Source organism: Lagopus muta, chromosome 4, assembly GCF_023343835.1.
Source record: "Lagopus muta isolate bLagMut1 chromosome 4, bLagMut1 primary, whole genome shotgun sequence".
Taxonomy (NCBI): Eukaryota; Metazoa; Chordata; class Aves; order Galliformes; family Phasianidae; genus Lagopus; species Lagopus muta.
The window spans coordinates 2,536,609-2,552,771 of record NC_064436.1 but is presented as its reverse complement, the minus strand read 5'-3'; the positions used below and the strand labels follow the sequence as shown (position 1 = coordinate 2,552,771).

Below are 16,163 nucleotides of genomic sequence, written 5' to 3'. Positions count from 1 at the left end.
TCCCTTTTCCAAATCTATCAAACTTAACTAGCCTCAGCACTATCTGCTGGCAATGAGTTACAAAGGTTAATTTTATGCTGTATAAAACAGCATTTTCTGTTTTATATTACTGCTTTAAAAATGTCTGGCTCCATCTCACAAACGTTATTGAAAAACATAATATTCCTTCTTTCCTCGTAATTTGTTATCTGCAATACATCCACTTCTTCCATTAAACTTTGTAAACTAGAAGACATAATCTTGCCAATCTTCATACTACACTGTTCAAATATATCTCAATGTCTTTCCTTTGAAACCCTGCATTTGCTGCGGTTTCATAAAATGCAGTGAGTTGAACTAAGAGCTGAGTGCAGGCAGGATGGAGGGCATGTTTGGCTGTTACATATGGAGGATATGTCCCCCATCACTTCCCCAAGCTTTTAGTTCCTCCACGGTATCCCAAGCACCCTTTCACAGGAGGCAGTGTGTGCTGTGTGACTCTCACACCCTGGACTAACGCTCCATTACTCCAGGCTACTGTGGCTGGTTGGAAGTCTGAAGTCATAGAATCACAGAATTGCTCAGGTTGGAAAAGACCTTAAAGATCATCAAGGCTGACCATGACCTAGGTCATGGTCAGCACCCCAACTCTAACCCCAACTCCAACACTCTAGCACCCCAACTCTAACAACCCTCTGCTAAATCACGTCCCTCAGATGCCTACAGCCTCAGGGAAGGCTGTACTCCCTTTTGGGGGTCACACGGCACTGAAGATAGGAATTTTTTGAACAGATGCTGGCACACTTTCCACCTGTAAAGAACTGGAGAATCCTCCATAGGCCTCATTAAAAGCTGAAACACAAGCATTTATTTAGAAAGAAGCACCTGATGACTCCATCTTTAAATCACTTAGCCAGAGCTCTCCAGATACGTGTCCTTTGTGGAGCTCCCTACCACTGTGTGACCTAATTGAATTCAACATGATAGGTATAAAAAAGCCTTGCAACTTACTTAGCTCCTAGATGGACACAGCCTTTTTCTTTGAAGAAAAAAAAACACCTTTTCCCAGAAAATCAATCAATCTACAAAATCATTTTGAGCTTTATAGTTCTTGCATTCCTAGATCAGCTAGAAACTACTGAGATTCCTAGGCATGGCCAACAGTGGTCCACTATACTTAACTGTAAGGACAACTGTATTAAGATACTCATATGCAAATCTGAAGTAGCTTCGCACCTAATGAGGTATCTTACAAACCATTACAATTGTAATGACAACTGGTAACACTTTCTTGTGAGCAGACATTCACTTGACATAGAAATGTTTATCTTGTTAGATTTCAAGATCAACTTTCTTTAAGGATGCAGAAAGAAGAGCCAGCTTGCTGCCCTCGTGCAAACTGGAGAAACATAAATCTTCACACAACCATGGTGTTATCAACTTGCATTATTAAATACTGACTCATGACTAAACGATGGTCAGATTTAGTGTCTGTTGCTTCTCTGGGGATTGAGGAAAAAGTTACATAGCCAGGCTGATGGTAAATATCTTTGAAAATGCATTATATCATGGCAATATATAAAAGGAACAAGCAAACACTTAAAACACAAAAACAGATAAACAGACAAATAAATAAGCACACATGTTTAGTCACAAACACATCCATGCTGTATAAATCATCCCTATGCTTCTTACAAATCTCACGTATAATTGATAAACCTGACTGGCCAGCTATTCGAAACACAGGATTATAAAAGTAGAAATGCTTTTATAATGATAAGGTTTTGATCATATTGGATCTCATTATATGAAAAGTAACTCCAGTTCTCATTTCTATCTTTGCAATTTAAGGCATGGTATAATTACTGCAGACTGATTTTTTTCATTCATGTAACATCTTATGTTTCATGCTATGGAAATCATCCTTAGTAGTTTTTCTGGTATATTTGTTACTCGCTATCAAACTAATATGAATTGTGACTACTCCTCAAAAACTATTTTTAAAGATCAAGAAAAATGAAGTTGTTTTGTATTCTGAAACAGTACCCTGTAAAAGAGATACATACAATAAATGTAATGAAATACATTTTCATTACGTTTAATTGGAGAAAGGAAGCCAACTGTAGCAGAAAACCCTAAAGCAGCATTTTAGTCTTGGTGCAAGCTCTTTGTTTATTTTGGCAATCACATCAATGGAGAAGGAAGAGACATGGTAGATGTCCTGAAAGTGGAGCAGCACAGCTCAGACTAAGGCAGCTGCAGGGACATTTCAACTTAACAAACCTGGCAGGAATCCTTCCTGTTCCATGGAGATTTCAGGCTCTACTGATCAGTCTGGGATGGTGACAGGGCAGACCTTGCCCCTAAGGATCTTGAGTGCTTCCAGCATGTGTTCATGCATGTGAAGCTGCACAGGACTTAGATCCAGATGAGATGTGCACGTTAATGTGTGGGTGAGAGGCTCCTCAGAAAGGCCAGGGCCTGGATAGATGCTTAAACTGCATCCTTGTGGGATGGGAAAACAGCTGAACTACATCTCCTGGGAACATGGAGAAGACTTGGAAAATAGGGAGTGTGGAGGTGGGAGTGTCAGGGAAAGGTGAGGACAAGGAGTTCAGGGCATGAGGAAGGAGAGGTTGTGGAAGGCATGGGGATAGGATTACACATAGCAATGTCAAGATTCAAGAGCCTGGCTCCATATTTCACCGAGCTCTGGTGATCTGAAGGCTGGCCCATCCCAGAGCTGGAGTCCCATGCCCTATTAAACAGTGAAGATAAGATACTATTGTTTTGATTAACTCCATGTCCTACAGTCCCATAATAAACGAACAGCCTGCCTATTGTGCTGTGCTGAGCAGCACAAGAGGCTGAAATAGTTCATGAACTAAGTCTCTAATGAAATCAAGGATGCTAATTCTTTTCCAAACAACATTCAGTTTCTATTAATCTTCAGAAAACCTGCTACAAGAGATAGCTATTTAGATTCTTAGTCATCATCCTGCTTTCTTATTTCAAGAGTTCTTCAAATGCTCAAGTTCCTACACACTACATACTGCCCCAGTGCCTGCAACAACAACCACAGATAAGATCTGATAAGATCAGATTTGTCCTGGTACAGAGGAGCAGAGAGAGCGTCCTCATCACATTAGCACTGCATAACAAGCAAAGCTTCAATATGGGGGTGGATTTTACACGAGTAGGAATGAGGAGGTTTCAGTGAAAAAGATGAGTGGATAATGAAAGTGAAGTTGCTTTCAGTGTCCGGCATCATGTTGTCAAAGCAACTGAGAATGGCTTGATGGTGTTAAGTGGTCTGTAACAGCATATGTGAAGGCAGGTTACCCAGTGGGACTCTTGCAGCACTTGCATCAGGATTGATCCAAAATGATAGCCAGGACAGAACAACAATTAGCAGTGTAGGAGCATAAACACCCATCATGTAAAATCCAACTTGTCTTCGTAAAGTGAAGATTACTTCTACACAAGTGTAATAACCTTTAAAGAAATAAATGCATATTAAAGTTTAATGTGCTTTGCAGGTCAACCTCTTCAGATTACTATCTTCTACTCGATTTTCTGCTTAAGAACACAGGTTCATCGGTTCGAATGTCTTTCAGAAGGCAAATAATTTAATTTGAAATATGTTCAAAACACAAATCAATGTAACCTGTGGTTCTCTTTGTGATCTATAAGCACCCTCTGCCCTTTTCACAAAGTGTCAACAACCAGCAGCTGACACAAGCCTTATCTTGAATCAGGCTTCAACACGCAGGCCAGTTACAACCAATGGGATCTGGCAGTCATAGCAGCTTAAGCTAGTATGAGCTTAAACTCATATGAAAATTCTACTTAGCATTAATTCGCAAATAAGATGGAATAAAAACATATTTATTTAGAAAGGTTAGAATGGAAAGAGGTGATCTGAAAGTGACCCAAAGCAGAGATGCCCCCAATACTGAAAGTTGATATAGATAACTCCTAAAATTGAAACATGCTGAATTTTTTGTAGCAAAGCTTTTAAAACATACAAACACTTCAGAAAATGTTCAACAAGATGAATTCAACAAAAAATAAAGCAGCAGATACTAGGATTTTGGTGGAGATAACAGAAGAATACATCAGAAACTATTCTGTAATGAAGAGAAGGCATTCCTAAATTACATTAGAACAATATCAAAACTCAAGCCAATGTCCATCTGTAAAAAAAGAATTGGTGTACATCTAATTTCAAATGTAGAATCTTTGAAAAAAGTATCTACTTATCTTGTGTATTTTTTAAAACAACTATCCTAGAATAGCAAGTCATTTCAAAATATTGGTGAGCCTATAGTAATGAAAACAACAACAAAAAACGAGAATACTCCTTTGCTGTGTAGAAGACCTTAAATGGTATTTTGCAGCCTTCTATCTTTGCCAGTATTTTCTAGTTGTAGAACTTCTGACTAATTTCTAGGAATTTTAGATTTTACATTCAAACAAGGGAGACTGCAAACATCATTTCTTATTTGCTTTCTGCCAGAAATGCGTTCTGTGCGGCATTTCCATCACACAGATTATCTGCTGCTCTCACTGTTCAGTTGCTGAAGAACTTGTTGGATCTGTCATACATTTTGGTAAATGAGAAATAGGCAATTTGCAACTTAAATACTCAGATTATTGTTATAGACGTTCCAAATTTATTGACTCTCTACTTAGACAGGCATGATAAAACATCAGTTGATGTAAATGGCCAAAAGAATAAGTTCTCTGCCATTGGCAACGATCTCCTGCATAGGCCATACCTTAGAAAACTTGCTTGTACTTGCAACACTGCCTTTTGTTTTTCTTATAAAATCCTTAATAGAATTAATTTTAATTATGTGCATATCTGCACTGTGAAATTTCTTCAATATAAGAATTAAAGGTAAATCACACAGCTCTTGATTCCTGAAAGCAGCCTTTAAAATACTTCATCATACTTACCTATTCAATCCACATTAACGATGCATTAACTCCAGTCTTTATTATAGACTTAACATGGATGATTTTCATTTTTAAACAGAAAGGATTAGCAATAAAAGAATTACGAGAACTTTCTTAAATTTAATGTTGCAATTCCACTCAGTCTGATGGTTCTTCTAATGATCTTTTCATTCATGGTCAAATCATGTGCCCACAATAATGTGACCATCTTGCTGAGCACTTTGCAAAGTGCCATTTTAACCTGTGCTCACAAGGTGTTGGAACTTCAAAGAGCAACGCTGGCTTTCTTTCCAGTTTCATTGTACAGCATGTAATGATCAATTCTTAGAATTATCTTTAAGATTCCAGAAATCCTAAAAATAACTAAGATGCACAAATATCAATTTTTTAGATGTTTAACCTTAGGTTTATGACAAAACATAACATCATTATGCTAACTTTGACAACACAATTACAAGATAGCAATTTGGAGTAAGTGTTCCTTTCTGCCCTTGAATGAAATAGAAGTCTCTTTGTGTTACATCCAATTTTCCCATGTTTATGAATTTTACTTGGGAACTGCAAAATCAATCAATCTATTTAATTTTCCACGACTTCATAGCCTAATTTTTCAGTAAACTCATTACTTATTTAAGAATAAAATAATTTTCTCACTGCTAAGAAACCTCTTATCATTTCCAAATTTGGATTTAAATACCAATGCTGGTTGTGCTTTCATCAATACAGCATTGTCCTGAGGAGATGTAATTTCACACTACTTTCAAATGTAAATAATCTGAGATATGGAATTATGTACTTAGTAAGCTAAGAACTCATTCATTTTGCAGATAAAAAAATAACATTCAATTTTAATTATCTCTTTCAGACTAAATTCCTTAACTCCAAGCTACATAAAGGTTACCTGAGATCTCTTCACACTTGGGATCTAGCTCAGAAACAACTGCAAGTAACAGACTCTCAACTGCAGCTGAATGGTCAGCAAGAAACTAGAAAAGGATCTTTGCAGAAAAGCTTCAGTGCCACAAAAGTGGCAAAAGTGTGGCAAAAGTGCCACAGCCATCTTCATTTTAAAGGGAGATTTGTGCATATGATGCAATAGCACTGACTAAAACACACACTGCTGATTTCAGTTGTTATGAAAAGTCTTGGGATTGCCACGGAATGTGAGTAGTTTGGATAATTATAGGCAGAAATTAATTAATCAAAGTGGAAATGATAAATCATTAGAAGCCAGAAAGCTCTGCAGAAATTTTTTGTCAAATAGAGTCTCAGGACTGAATCATACAGAGCTGAGGACTGCAAACAGCTTTCTACAGTGACACATTTCAAGAAAACTTACAGGAAAGAAGAACCTGCAGGAAGAAACATTTAAAGTTACACTCTAATACTATCAATTTTTGGAACAACGAGAAAACCCAAATTACCCTACTTTGCTGCAGGTAGCACAATTCTACATTAACTGCCCATCAGAAAAGTGCTTACAAGAATAGAAAATTACCCAGACTATAGAAACAAAATGGCAGTGGCAAGATCAGGAGACATGTAAGCCAAATCAAGAAAAACATTCAATTCCATTTAATTTTCAATCTAGACTTTATGTATTTGAATTAGTTTGCAGTAATTATATGTGATTGTTACAATGGTATGTACTACAGGTTAGCTAAAAGTAACCCATTTCCTCCCATTAAAATGTAAGATGTGTACTGGAATATAATCATTATCCATAAACAATAACAGAAGGAAGCTTACAGTTTTTACCATGAAAAGCACTTCTATCACCTACCTGTGCCTTTGTAGTACTTGGTACAGTTACCATATTCAATATCCTCCTTTTTAATATCAAACTGAGGCAGAGCAATTTTCTCTAACTGTACAGGATCTCCAGATTGCCAGATAAAGCGTAAGTCATCAGTTGTGTAACCAACTACAAGAAGAAAATTATTATTATTATTTAATGTCCCATCTTAAGCAAAGTAAATTCAGCAATAAAATCTAGCATGTACTTTTTTTTTTTTTTTTTTTTTTTTTTTTAATTTCCTATTCAAAGAATTAGGAAAAAAAAATGAGATAATCCACAACTGAATTTTTATGTAGTTCTACATTAAGATTTGCCAGGTAGGACATTATATTATTGGCAATATTACAACGATTAAGAGGTGTTTGTTACAGAAATCACTATCCAAACAAATAAAGCAGCACTCTAGATTCCACAGCTTTAAAGTTTGCATAATCATTCATACACCACTTCAGTAAAGCATGAAAAACATACTGAATTTCAGCTACACTCACAAGTCCAAGTAACTGCAACAGAAATTAACGCTGCACCTACTAATTTCCTGATTACCTAGTTACTTGGCTTTTGTGTAAAACAACCTTTCTACTTAGTTGTTCAGGTTAAAAGCCCTGATTCATGAAATCACTGTGCTTTAGGAAATACATGACAAGAAATTCAAGTAGATATGTAGTCCTATTGAAATCAAGTCAGTACCTCAGCACCATCATAATCTCCTGAATATGGAGAGACCCCAACATACATCTAAAACATGATTTATACAACAGCACTAGCATAACACAAGCATAACACAGTATTAAATAAATACACACTTATAGTCATGATTTTACATGCTGTTTTTCTGTTACTTTCTGTTTATTAAGAATTAACTTCACACAGAGATCAGAGAATCACAGAATGGTTTGGGTTGGAAGGGACCTTTCAGATCATCCAGTTCCAACCCCCTGCCATAGACAGTGACACCTCCCTCTAGACCAGGTTGCTCAAAGATAATGTGCTTTATATGGGAAAAAAGCTGAGGAAATATATAAAAAGATTGAGCTGGTAGGAAGCGTTTTGTAATTCTAAGCCTCAGAAATGTTTAAAGAACCATTTTTGTTTTGGTGGATTTAAATAAACTGTTTTTATTGTTGAAAAATAGATGCCATTCAAAAAGTTAAATCGTTCATTAGCCAACTTCTTTAAGGTCAACAACAACCTAATAAAAATCACACCTCAAAGCTCCAAGCTAAAAGATAATATAAAAAAATGAGTTGTCTTAAAGATCAATTCATAAAATCATTTTCTCCTCTTTACAACATTTATCAAATCATAAAGCCGCCGAGATCTTTTACAATATAATTAATGGGCACTGAAAATCTTGTCCACTGGGAATGTGCTGAACTAGTGATCATAACCATACACACAAGGAACTGTTTAATAAAAACTGGCTGCTTCATCTTGGAAACCTAACAACCAGAAAGACAAAAATTTGAACTGAACATATTGAAATAAAGCCACCAAAGGATAACAGAGAAAGCAAGCTCACTGTGGGAACTGGAGGGGACAGACTGGGAGCCATAGGAGTCAAAGGAATAAAAAGGTAGAAGAAAGTTCAGTTCACACTATCTTTCCAAAGGAGCAGAAAATGCATTTCTGCACCCTAATCTACATACATCAACTTAGCATGGAGAGAGACAGTAAGGTTGATCAGATTAAGTTACTGGCAACTTTTTATGAGTAGTTCTCCCTTGAAAAATTGTACTTTTTCATACTTGTAGAGATACCCAGACTGAGAAAGTTTGAGCCAACTTCCATTACTTTCACATTAACCACCAATTTGTTTGGGTTTACCATACAAGTTTAATTCAGCTAATATATGCACAGTGGGCATACACTAAAACTGTAACACTACGGTCTTATAAGAATTGTAAGGGTAAATGCTGTCAATCAAAAACTAAATTGTATAGCTCTGATCATTATTACTACCTGGCCATCACCAGGCTGTCCTGTTCAGCTTTGTTTAACCTTGCTGTTTCCTTGCTTCTGTCTTTCCTTCCTTAATCTCAGCTTCCTCAGCAGATCTGGGGCAGTAACAACAGAATAAAGCTTTTATATTGCAGCAGGAACAGGTTGGAGGAAGCACCCTTCCTCCCCTGCATCACGCTCATCCTTAGTTGAAACAAAAGGCCAGGAAAGTAGGATCAACAAGGATGGGACTACAGGACTTTTGGAATAGATGCCCTTATACTTGGGGAGCAGGGAAGAAGATGGGTTTCAGAAGCACTTTGGCTGCAACTTCCAGCATGGCATGAAAGCCTTCACAGATGAGACCTGTCTGCCCCTTTGTGAGATCAAATAACCAGGTTACCAAAAAAGGACTAGCAGGGGAGATATGCCTGCCCGCATCCACAGCAAATTATGAAAACATTTTGAAAAGGTTGCACACTAAAAGCTCTCAGATATTGGCATCAAGTAATTTTCTTTTCTTCCAGTACTTCAGGAGTTACAAATGACACGGCGCGTCATCAACGCAAGGGGATAAAATGGACCCTGACCATGTACAAAAAAGCACAGGTTGTGGAAGTTAAAACCACCGGGGGAAACTGTGGATTCTTTTTTTCCAAATGATACGTATTCCTGTTTTACTAAGCTTATAGCAATTGTTTTTGGAATACTAAGCAGTTGCCACTGTGCTTAACAGCGAAAGCTTGAATCAGGGTGCATGGTGACACAACCGTAAGAAACGTTTTTCATGGGGAAATTTACGTTGGTGGGAATCAGTGAATATTCATTTCAAGATTCATCACAAAATGTGTTGTTAGGCAAAGATGAATTTACATACAGCTTTCCAATTGCATCTTGCAGCGCTGTGTATCCATAGGAAATAAGGTCAAGTCCAAAGGGCATGACAGAGTAATAGACAATCTAAAAATACAGAAATAGAATTTAAAGATAGGGTGAGCTGTCATGTAAGGAGTAGACTGCACTAAGAAAAAGGAAAATCCTAGGTATTCGACTTTCAGTTTCCAAAACAGTAGAAGAAAAATAACAGAAATTATAGTAAATAGCACTTCAAAATTTGGGAATCTAATCAGAAACTTAAGTACCTCTAGTAGTTTAATAATGCAGTGTTAAACACACAGAATTTCACAAATTAGAGGATTACTAGTACATGGCAAAAGACATAATTTTTAAGAACAACCCAACCAAAGGTCCACACTGAAAAGAAATCTGTCTCCAGCAGTGGACAGTGGGACTCTTCTGAAGAAGAATATTAGACCACAGCAATGAGGAAATGACATTCTCCCACATTTCCAGCAGCCTCCTTTAAGTTGTGCCTTCCTAAACCAGAAGTGAGTGATGCTTCCTTCATTTAAGACAGCTTGACAGAATTTTTTTCCTTCAAGAAGCTTCCTGTTGCTTTCTCAAATTTACTATGTAAACTTTATTTATACAAAGCATCCTGCAACAAGGAGAACACTATCCTTCACACACACTAATGGTCTCCTTTCATCTGCCCTGGCCCTGGTCTTATGATTATTCTACTGGAAAAGAAAGTGAATAATCAATGTCCATCTGCTCTTTATGTGCCATTCAAGATCCCTGAGACGTCACCTCAACTATCAATATCAACTACCAAAAGTTCCTGTTTGCCTAGCTGATCTAAATGGCTACAACCTGGAAAAACCTCAAAGAAGTTCCAACTGTTAAATTTTCATATTTAAAATCAAAATTGCTTTTGTAGCTGAAAGTGATTTTCTATTTTGAAATATTAATTTCTACAGACTTCAAAAACTGCTAGATAAACAGCTGTAATCAGAACAGGACCTTCAGAATGAGCCAAATGAAATGCTTACACTGTCCAATTCATTTGATTCTATGATTCCTTTTCTGACCTTCATCTGCAAAAGTCTTGAGATTTAATTTTCTCATCCTGATTTAGAATGAGCAAAAACAAACACAGACTCTCCTATCTTCTTTCTTCTTTCTAACCACTTCCACTCTGCAAATAAAAACCTCATGTATTCATAATTTCAAAAGTTGTCCCCTCTTAATGGTAAAGTTACAGTGCTTTTGAGAAATAACTTTTTCCTGCATTTTGGTGGTACGTTTCAGTTTATGCAAAATAATAAATAAAAAAAAAAATACTGTTAGAAAGTGAACCTAATCTCTGCAAATCATTGCATCTATAGGCTGTAAATCTTCATTATATTCCTTTTAATTAAAAAATTTGGCTGTTTACAACAAATCATTGTTTTTATGGCATAGAATACTATCACTATCATAAACAAAAACACAAAGAAGTATGCATTCATTGCAATGAAATTAAATATTTAAGGAGGTCCTCTGAAAAATCTACATTGAGTAAAGCATAGATCTTAACTGGAATCACATCCTAGTACTTTTACAAAACATTTATATTCACTTTTTAAATTTCAGCCTTTTTTTTAAATCAGTAAGAGATAATCCTTGTTTGCACTAGTTAACATAGAAATTCAGGTGGTGAGAATTATGTTACTTTGCTGAAGGAATTACTCCAAATATCACAGAATCACAGGAGCTGGAACGGACCTCGAGATCCACTGGTCCAACTCCTCTGCTAAAACATAATGGGGATGGTCCACATCCTTAATCATCTTTGTGGCCCTCTGCTGGACTCTTTCTAGAAGTTCCCAGTCTTTCTTCAAGTGTGGAACTTTGCTGAACAGATACAGCCTCATTAATGTTGAATAGAAAGGAAGAATTGCCTTCTTTTGACCTGCTGGCCAAGCTCTTTTTAGTGCACTCCAATTGGCCTTCTTGGCCACCAGGGCACAATACTGGCTTGGCTTGTGGCCAACCTGCTGTCCACCAGAACACTCAGGTTTTTCTCTGCAGAGCTCCTTTCCAGCAGGTCAGCCCCTAACCTGCAGTGATGCATGTGGTTGTTCCTCCCCAGGTATAGCACTCTGCATCTGCCCTTGTTGAACCCCATTAGGTTCTACTCCACCCAACCCTCCAGCCTGTCCAGGTCTTGGTGAATGACAGCACAACCTTCTTTCACTTCATTATGCTTCTAAAAATCTAGATAACTGTATAAATTTTAATGCTGTTACTAGTACTAGCCTACTTAATGTTACTTTAACATGATATATTAACATACAAACATGTCAAATTTTAGTACTTCCTGTGCTATCAACCTACGTGCTTTGCAACATCTCCGGATTTATTTTCACACATTTCATTTTTGACAGCGTTGTTTTAAAATTGCCATATATGTTTAAATTTTAATCAAAAACTGCATTATTAAGTCTAACAGTACATCTATCTCCCATCAAGTCATGAACTGACCGAAGTCAGAAAGAGTATGAATTTATCAATAAAATACCTCATGCTGACTAGGACATCTCCATCCCGAAATATAAACAGAAGGATATTTTCTTGAGTGACATCATGGAAATTCGCATTTTTTTCATTTGCAAAGAACAAGTCTGGTTTCCAAAGACATTTAAACATTGTTGGGTCCACTGTCAGAGTGTCTGAACCCCTCCAGTCGTTGGGCAGTTTGAGTCTGGGGTCATTCCACTTCTGTCTTAGGAAGATGTTCACTCTGTAATCCTGATGGGAAGAGTACGTAAGAATTAGACCAGACAAAAGTCTAAACAAAAGACAATCATGGGGAAAGAATACCATTGTATCAGACTCACACCACTGTAACAGATTCACAGAAAAAAAGCAATTTATGCCTTGATTTTTCTATCACAAAGGTAGGCATGAATCACTGTTCAAGTAGCATTAGTACGTGCTAATTTTAAAGCAATTTACTAATAATAGGTAGAATATATATCAGATTTAGATTAAAAAAAAACCACTTTTCTTTTTTTTTTTTAAAGGAAAGGAGCAGATTTTCCTTCCAGGATTCTTTCTGCATCCCCTCTGACAGTAGCCATGTTACACAGGCATAAAGAAAAGTAGGCAGCAGCACAGAGGAAGCCATAGTTCAACTACACTGATTTACTGCAGCTGCTAACACAGCATCACTTCTATCAGCAAATCCTGGAAGTATAAACTCCTGTTTGTTACACAATTGGTTAAGTAGCATGCTGATGGCAATATAACACCTTATAAAAGCATTCTCCAGTTCGTTAAATGGCATAGTGATGGCAATATGCCACACCATAAAAGCAGAAAACAGACCAGGAAGACAGCAGACTTACAACTGCAAACACAGAATACAGCCTTGGGACCTCTAATAGTGATTTGGGGCTATTTCAGTAGGAAAATTGATGACTGTACAACATAAGGCCTAAGGCAGCTTGTGTGAAAACAGGCACAGAACAGGCCACAAAAAATTAAGAGTAAATCAAGACATTACATAGAAGGAACTTTCTTCCAAATTCAGGAGTTTTAGTCAAGGATGGACAGTAGTAGAACCATGCTCAATGAGAAGCAAATGTTGCCACTGGGAATTGGAGTAGCACATGTCTCAGGGCAGAACGAAACCCACATGCATGCTGTCCTCAGTGAAAGCTGTGTGCATCCAAAGGAAAAATCTGACCTACTATGTCAGTTAGGATTTTTCAGTCTTGCATCTACATCTTTCTGCTTTTCAGATTTACATCTAAGCGAATGCTTCTTTTTTATGCAAACGTAAACCAGGCAGCTCACATACAGAGAAAGGAATAAAAGTATCGTTAAAGCAAAGTAAAAGACAAAAATAAAGTCAGATTCTATAATTAAGGTAAATCTACCTCTAGTCTTCCTTGCTGTATTTTATAGCATGGTTACTTTGTTGGTTTTTTTAAGTAATTATTTATTAGGCACAAAGCATCCTGAGATTATACCTGCCAGTGCTTTGCAATTACATAAAAAAAGGCAGATATCTGTGAGTGATGGCTCATGAAATATTTTTGATTTGTCAACGAACTCAACATAAAAAATTAAGAATGTAGTGTACAAGCTAGTGTCTTCTTAGGCATTTTTCTGTTGATATATTGTGAATTCTCTTCTGCAGTACTTGCTATAAGCTGTATATTTACAGTCCAAAGCAAGTGCCATGTTGAGATACTTATGTTAATTCTTGATTAAGATCTCATGCAGAGTAGTTTACCCTACTGATTTCCCTTTGTTAATCCCCTGTGCTCACCTTCCCATATCCAGCCCAGGTATTTTTTTTTACTAAAACAGACTGTGTAATGTTTTTCCCCACTGCATTATAACAAAAACCAAAGCATCAAAATTAAACAGAAAGATCTCAGGCAACATCTATTAATATGCATAGTTCTGAGAGAACTGTTACTTTTTGGCAGTCTGTTTCTGGAAGTAAAAAAAGAATAGATATAGTCAGATTTTTATTTGTTCAAAGACCTCTATTATTACGTCAAAGTAAAGAAGTAGCATAAAATAGTAGTCAATTCAAAGTGACAGAGTTGGAAGGCTTCCATAGAAAAGCTTCAGAGCGTAAGGGAATTCAGGTCATCATCTCAGAATGTATTATATCGATACAATTCAAAATTTACTTGTTTGTTTCTGAAGTTCCCATTCCATATGGACTTCACATCCAAGTGAAAGCATTTATTTTAAACTATACAAATCCTGCATATTGTTCAGACTTAAGCATTACATAAAAATCAATTTTCTCATGAACAAGTGCATTATCCTTGTTTTAACAAAATCAAAATTATTCTCACAGCCATAAGCAAATGATAAGCACTCTCCAACACCTGCCTTCAGTTCAGCTATTCAGGAGATGTTTAAATCACGGAAAATCAAAATCCACTGTCAAAATAGGAATTTGTGGTAAGATCAGGTGGACACTACTTCACTTTCTTTATAATAGAAAAAGGAAGGAAGTCAAATAAACTAAACTATTAAATTAGTGGCAGTTTAAGATGTTGATTCTGTTCCCATTTCAGTCAGTGGAAGAGAATTCCCATTAGCCTAAAACGAGTAGGTTCAGACCTACACAAATGACTGGAAACTTCTCATAGAGCGTTCACCTGGGGAGGATGGCAACCACATACTTAAGGTAGTATGAAGAATGTTTAATTAAGAGATGTCAGGAGACTTCACTTCTGTATCTACAAAAAATAATACACGCAAAGGTTTTATTTAGCAGAATACAAACTATTACAGCACATGACAGAAGTACAGGCTATGATCTGGTACAAATCGAATTTAAGAGGACTGGGAACAGACTTTTTCCAAAATTGAGTAATGAATTTTCAGATTCAGTACTTGTACTGCAATTAGGTTCAATGTAGGCTTGAAAAAGTGGTCTGGATGAGTCACATGGTCTCCCTCCCATGAATTTTACAGATGTTTTTTGAATATTGCAGAATGGCCAATATTTTAAAGTAAAAGGGAGTCAAATAACAATTTAAAAGCCAGACGCTATGGGGAAAAAAAAAAAAGTCATTCATTACCATTAAGGCAATGAGAACAGGGAAGGCAAAAAGAATCACTGAAGTGTTCTACAGGGCTTTGTTTCCCCATGAAACTCCAACAGAAGGCAAGCTGTTTTCAAGGGAAGCCGAAAGGGGAGGACTTCTAGGAAATATTTCCAATGCAACCTACTAAAAGCAGTGGGCACGTGGCCAGAAAAACTCCTCAGGCCAGAAGCTAGGCATAGCCAATACTTCTCTCTCTAAAAACTGGAGCACACAGTAGATCGTGAAAGGCTTTTTCTACATGACCTACAATGATACAAAGAAAGCAAGCATAATAACACTCTCTTTAAACAGAATAGTCGTAGAGTGCCGTCTTTTAACAGATTAGCAAAGTAGAGAATTGCATTGGGGGTCGGACTCGATGATCTCTGGAGGTCCCTTCCAACCCCTACAATTCTGTGATTCTGTGATTCATAGGATTAAAAGAAGAAAAGTGAAATAAGAGCATGAACATTAAGAAGACTTTTCTGTAAGGTTTGAAATTAAAGGAGAAGAAGGAGGTGGACTTTGAGTGAGAAAAGAAAGGTTACACTGCAAATACAAACCTTAAGAATGAATTGTCATTGTAGACAGAAGATCAGATCCTTAGTACAGCTAAAACATTACAGCCTTATGGATATTTATAAAAGAATGGATCTACCTCTAGAAATCCCTGACTTTAACAGTTTTGAAGTGCAACATAATCCCTGTATTACCCTATAAATCTGCCCTCTAAAACAATCTCTGAAAAATTGGAAGAATTGCCATGGGGATCCCAGACAAGTACTCTGCAAAACCAGAAGAAAACAAGTTATAGGAGTTCAGGTAAAGGGAGCTTACTTGAAAGTAGCATCTCAGGTATGAGCCCTTCTCTATTTTAGCTGTAAAAGTTCTTACTTGCTCTGTAGTTGCTAGTTTTTGTTCTTTTTTTCCAGTTGCTCGATACACGTGGGAACGAGGCAATTGTCTCTAATACTCAGCAGTACAACACGAACTCTACTTTTGCTAGAAATGGAGCAATTGTTTGCCCTTCATTTTTT

At 36.8% G+C, this 16,163-nt stretch overlaps 1 protein-coding gene across 6 annotated transcripts in view; it reads right to left on the bottom strand.

The window, feature by feature from the left end:
* The window catches only part of GLRB (glycine receptor beta), a 48,483-nt gene that overhangs the window by 13,623 nt on the left and 18,697 nt on the right, over positions 1-16,163 (bottom strand). For 5 of the 6 annotated variants that reach the window (XM_048941453.1, XM_048941451.1, XM_048941450.1 and 2 more), the window contains 4 exons: positions 12,084-12,313; positions 9,558-9,640; positions 6,725-6,865; positions 3,322-3,474 (listed from right to left, as the gene is read on the bottom strand). In XM_048941453.1, coding sequence (XP_048797410.1) covers positions 3,322-3,474; positions 6,725-6,865; positions 9,558-9,640; positions 12,084-12,313 — 607 coding nt within the window. The remainder of the gene's footprint in view (positions 1-3,321; positions 3,475-6,724; positions 6,866-9,557; positions 9,641-12,083; positions 12,314-16,163) is intronic. The other variant, XM_048941454.1, reaches the window with a different exon arrangement.